Source organism: Pygoscelis adeliae, unplaced genomic scaffold (genome assembly GCF_000699105.1).
Source record: "Pygoscelis adeliae isolate BGI_AS28 unplaced genomic scaffold, ASM69910v1 Scaffold368, whole genome shotgun sequence".
Classification (NCBI taxonomy): domain Eukaryota; kingdom Metazoa; phylum Chordata; class Aves; order Sphenisciformes; family Spheniscidae; genus Pygoscelis; species Pygoscelis adeliae.
The window spans coordinates 782,950-788,030 of record NW_008825301.1 but is presented as its reverse complement, the minus strand read 5'-3'; the positions used below and the strand labels follow the sequence as shown (position 1 = coordinate 788,030).

Below are 5,081 nucleotides of genomic sequence, written 5' to 3'. Positions count from 1 at the left end.
GAGAGGCAGAAAAGGCCTTGACTCTGTGTAAGCACTGCTCAGCAGTAACAAAAACATCCCTGTATTAGGAACACTGTTTCCAGCACAAATCCAAAACATAGCCCCATACCAGCTACTATGAAGAAAATTAACTCTATCCCAGCCAAAACCAGCACACCTACTTATTTAGTTCTGCCAGCCATAGTAATTTGGATATGCAGGGGTAGAGTGTTAGGAGTACTTGGAATCTTTGGTTAAGGATATCTCTGATTAGTCTGCCCTTGAACTTGTAATTTTGCTAGGGCTGAACAAAACTGGATACTTAACTACAAATCTGTGGGGTGTCAGGCACTCAAAGGCAACCCTGGTATTATAAAGTCCAGTAAATTATCGTACTTAAGAGATACATATTTTGATACTTGATTTTTTTTCCCCCGCTCATATGCTTAAAGCATTATTCTATGCTGATTTTTGCAAGCAAAATTGAATCAATGAATGAGTGGCCCAGGAGCAAAATTGTTTGGGATACTTGCTGTGGGAAAGTGACATCTTAAATCAAAACATTGTTACTGGCTTTAGTTGTAGAAATCCACCAACCCTGTCAAGTTGTCACTTGCCTGTGATGTCTGACAGTAATGAAAAACTGTAATATTTGATATTTTCATCAGCTGCGATCAGTGAAATACGTTAAATTTGTAACTAAAAGTTAGGTTGTGGTCTTTGTGTGTAAGCTTTATCTTTACTCCTAGTGGAAAGCTTTTACATATGGATGAAGACCATAAAGTTTTGCTTATTATTTAGTTGGCTTTCTGCTCAATGAACCATGATAGTGATGAATATGATATACGTAGTAGGCTTAATTAGGTAATAGTTGATTTTGTTATGACAGTTGCTTCATGAATGTTACTTTGTTCTTCCACTCAGTGAAAATATATTTACAGAAATTATTTGCCTTTGAGATTACTTTTCCCTCACTTTATAACAAACATTTTTCAAGTCGTTAATGGTGCAGTTAAGCAAGGGCTGCAACATCTCAGGTCCATGATTTACTTTGACTTGTGTAATTTCAGAGGGATAATGAAAGCCAGGAACTTTAGTACCCAAAAATAGATAAACCAGAATGTTTTCAGGAGTTTCAGGTATACCTTAAAAGGGACAGCACAAGGATGGAGAGCTTCTCCTCTGATAGTGCTAGTAATGTTGATTGGAATGGGGAGTAATACACACAGCATCCTTATCCCCAGTAGTGAATTTGCCTGCATATGAGATCACTGGTGACTGAGACTTCTTGCTTCGCAGCAGCATCATACAGCACAGCTCTGTGTAACTTCATTTTGTGCTTGGCTTTTAGCTGCTGTCCATCTCTCAGCTAGTGTTCTTACAGAATGTCAATTGTGCTCCATTTCAGCTGAAGAAATAATAACCAAACATGCCAACAAATTGGTTGCCACCATTGATGAGGCTCATAAGTGGCTGAAGAAAATGGACTCTCATAGGATAAAAGAAGAAGGTATGTTTTCAAATTACGCAGGTTTCTGTGCCCCCTAGAGGACGCTGCTCGGTAATGGTCTCTTAGCATCACGTTAGTCTCCAAGTCAGCAGTGCTGTGGATATTCACTTACCCTCTAGGCAACAAGAAACGGGCACCTCCATAGGGGCACTCTGGAAAACATGAGTTAACCAGTCTTTCCTCAGTGGCTCTTCAAAAACAGAGCCTGAGCCTCACAGCTGGTTACCGGGTGGCCAGAATGGAGCAAGCCTCCTCCCCTGGCCCTCAGTGGATCCCAGCCTGTGTAAAGTATGTGTGTGTTTGTGCACACAGGCACACACAGATGCGGCTATGGTGATATAATGTCTCCAAAACTGGCAGTAATTTAAGGACTGGGGGGGGGGGGGGGGGGCAGAAGAGAAACTGTCTTCACCAATAAGAAAGTGCTGTTTCTTAACTCCGCTGCAGCAGTGCATTCACAGGCAGTGTGGATCCAAGTTCTTGGAAAACAGCTTCCTAACAAAACTGATCATTCGCTTGCTTTTAAAAGTTCTGTGGAAAAATAGTATATGCGGTTGGTTTTCTTTTGTTTTCACTTCCATTTCACTTGGTTTCACACCAAAAGTAACATACATTGATGCAGTCTGTTGCATCACAGACCTCTGAGGACAAGTTTAAGACTTCATTGTGCCTACCTGTATGTTTAGGTTTAAGCACATATTTAGGTGGTGGGATTGCAACCATTGCATAAAAAGGCAGCAACGAAGTGATCAGGCTTACAAATTGCACTATATGTAAAGCATTAAAGTAGCTCTATTTTAGAAAATTTGATTGTGATAAAGCCTTGTGTTACAACTTCCTATTCCAAGAAAGATATAGTTAATAAGACTACATGGGAGTGCTCTCACAGTCTCACAAGCTACATTATAGTCTGTCGTTGAAGTCAGTAAGCAATGTATTGTCTGCTGAAACTGAACCTTGAGAGAGGAGATACGTACTTCTTAAAAAAGTCAAAAGCAATACCAATAGAAACAGATTTTCAGTGTAAAAATTAATTACTAGTGCAGCAAGTGGCTTAGCAGTCTCTGCTTCCTAGCAGAGCTCTTAAGCACATTGTCGTATTAAGCCCAATACTTCTTAAACATAATTATACACATATGAAGGTATATTGCTGACATATAAAATATCAATGACACAGCTTGTCATACTATTAAGAGGAAAAGGTGTTGGGGTTTTCCATTCTGCATTAATTTCTTGTTTTTAATATAGGCTTTGTGCATGATAGAGACTTGGAAAATGAAGTAGAAGATGAAAGCATGGCTTTTGAAGAACTTGTCTATAAAAAACCCTCAAGAAAAAAAGGAAAATGTGGGAAATGGTAATTAGAAAAAATATGCAGGTGGCTCTTCTATCCTCTTAACAATCTAATTTTACAATAAAAATATTGTTGAAAAGAAAAATAGAGGGGTGGGGTCAGAAATGGGAAGAGTCTGAAGAAAAACAGCAACTTACGCTGTTGTTTTTTTATCACTTGTATTGTGTCAGAATAATTACCTATGTGGTGATGATGTAATTGTTAAAATACGATGGGACAGATTTCCTTTTAAACCTATGTGGTAGCTTGAAAGTAAAAAAAAGCCAAAGAAACAGACAAGTAGGAAAAAATAATAATGTCTCTGCCTTATCTCAGGGGTATTTTTCCACTCGGTCATCTTTTTCTTCTTCCCTGTTAATTTACATCATCATTCTTCTGAGCTGGAATACTCAGAAAAATAGAAGCATAGTTTCTCTGATTTTAAGAGGTTTTAATTGGTGTTTTTAGATTACCATTGTAAGCCTGCTGTGTTCTGAGTCTTGTTATGTTTGGAAATTTTTCAGTCGTCAGGTGAGGTAGTTACAGTATCTCTCTTTTCTATTTTTATAGACAAGATCAGTAATTTCTAAACACATTCATATTTTTGACAGTGTACATACTTCTAATTGGATAGGTATGAAAGTTATGGATTGTCTTCTATTTGATCAAGTTTTGATATAAACTGTTACCTGTTGTCACGGATAGAGTGAGAATGCACTTCACTCGTAAGAGAGAAGCAACTTATATACTTTATTGATATAAAACGAGTTAGCAAAGTTCAATGGTAAATGTGAGAGTGGTTTAACAAGATTCGATGGCAAGGTACACTTGATTATCTACTGCGTAGAGGACAGACAAAACTGTCAGGGAGACCCCCCATTGAGTTGTGAGGTTCAGAAGTGACCCCCTTGCTTTCTAAACTCCTTCTCAGGGAGGAGTCCAGGTGTGGCTGGATCCAATCCAAGTCGCAGACTGGGTCAGCAGTTTATGTCTAAAGGATTATATATGCGCAATCAATCCTTTCTATCACTTAGCTAAGATTTCAAAGTTTAGCATGCTGTTAGTCACCTACCGAGGATATGTTGCGGCAAGGAATCTCTCAACCTCAAGGAGTAACCTGGAGAGGCGTCCCTACTCAAGGGGAGATCCCGCCGTGCAGCCCGCTGCCGTGCAGGAGAGCTCAATGGGCCCTGGGCTGCCCACTGTTTATGGAGTAAGATGATGGACTTACAGTCATATTTGTGTACCAGCAGGACGTCTGGGTCCCTACGCCAGACAGCCCTTGGCTGCGGTGTTGCCATCGGTCCCCAAAGTCCAGCATAAGCTGGATGCAGCCATCACGACCCCCACTGGTGGTCAGTGCTTATGCGGGGAGCGGGGGGAGCACACCGCCACACCTGTACATATTGAAATATAGATAATCTTTCTTTAAAAGAGTATTACACATTTTAAGTGTTTTGTAAGTTTTAATTGATAAAAGGCTTTTTGTAATGTATGATAATGTTTTTATAAAACCTGTAAGATTTTTAAAATCACTTGATCTTGTCTTGTTTTTTGAATGCTTTCTGAAAGCTGTATGTGACTGACTGCGTGAGTGAGATATACAAGTTGAGTCCAGAGTATCAGTTCATACTGACGCGGTTTTACTTCTGGGGTTTCAATGTCTCCAACACACTGTAGTCTCCTTTTGCAACATTTTAAACTAATGCATTTGTTGTTGAAATATTTTGTCTTGAAAAGGGAGCCACTTTGTATATGTAACAAATTGTTTCAGCAATTACCTTTTGCCAAAAACGTAATGACTTGTTATTATGCTCAATGTCGTGGAAGTGGGACATTTTACGTGGGTAAAAATGAAATGCTACTGTAGAGTGGAGCAACGTGGGCAGCAGTAATAGTTATCTATTGCATTGTAATTGCTGTTGTCTGCCAGAAGACTCTTTACTAAGCGCTGCTTCTTAAAGAAGCCTTATTGCTTAAGCAAGCGTCTAGAAGATAGTTTAAAAACATACATTGATGAAGTGTAATGCTAGTCATTTGCACTCTGTAGAACTCATGAATTAAGAAAGTTGGATCATCAATGTAACTTCTTTGGCTTTGTTTTCTATAATGATGTGTATTTTGCATTTGAGATTACTCCAAGAAACTTCCCTGATTAGCTTCTCGACTTCAGTATTTACATTTGTGGCAGTAAATGCTACCTAAGGTTTTTAAGGACAATTACAATTTGAAAAGCCTTGCTGGCCACAGTTTAAAGAT

General features: G+C 39.0%; 1 protein-coding gene across 1 annotated transcript in view; it reads left to right on the top strand.

The window, feature by feature from the left end:
- The window catches only part of TRANK1 (tetratricopeptide repeat and ankyrin repeat containing 1), a 48,683-nt gene extending 45,080 nt beyond the window's left edge, over positions 1-3,603 (top strand). Inside the window, exons 22-23 of the mRNA XM_009329994.1 lie at positions 1,388-1,489; positions 2,738-3,603. Coding sequence (XP_009328269.1) covers positions 1,388-1,489; positions 2,738-2,850 — 215 coding nt within the window. The 3' untranslated portion in view covers positions 2,851-3,603. The remainder of the gene's footprint in view (positions 1-1,387; positions 1,490-2,737) is intronic.
- The last annotated feature ends 1,478 nt before the right edge of the window (positions 3,604-5,081 follow it).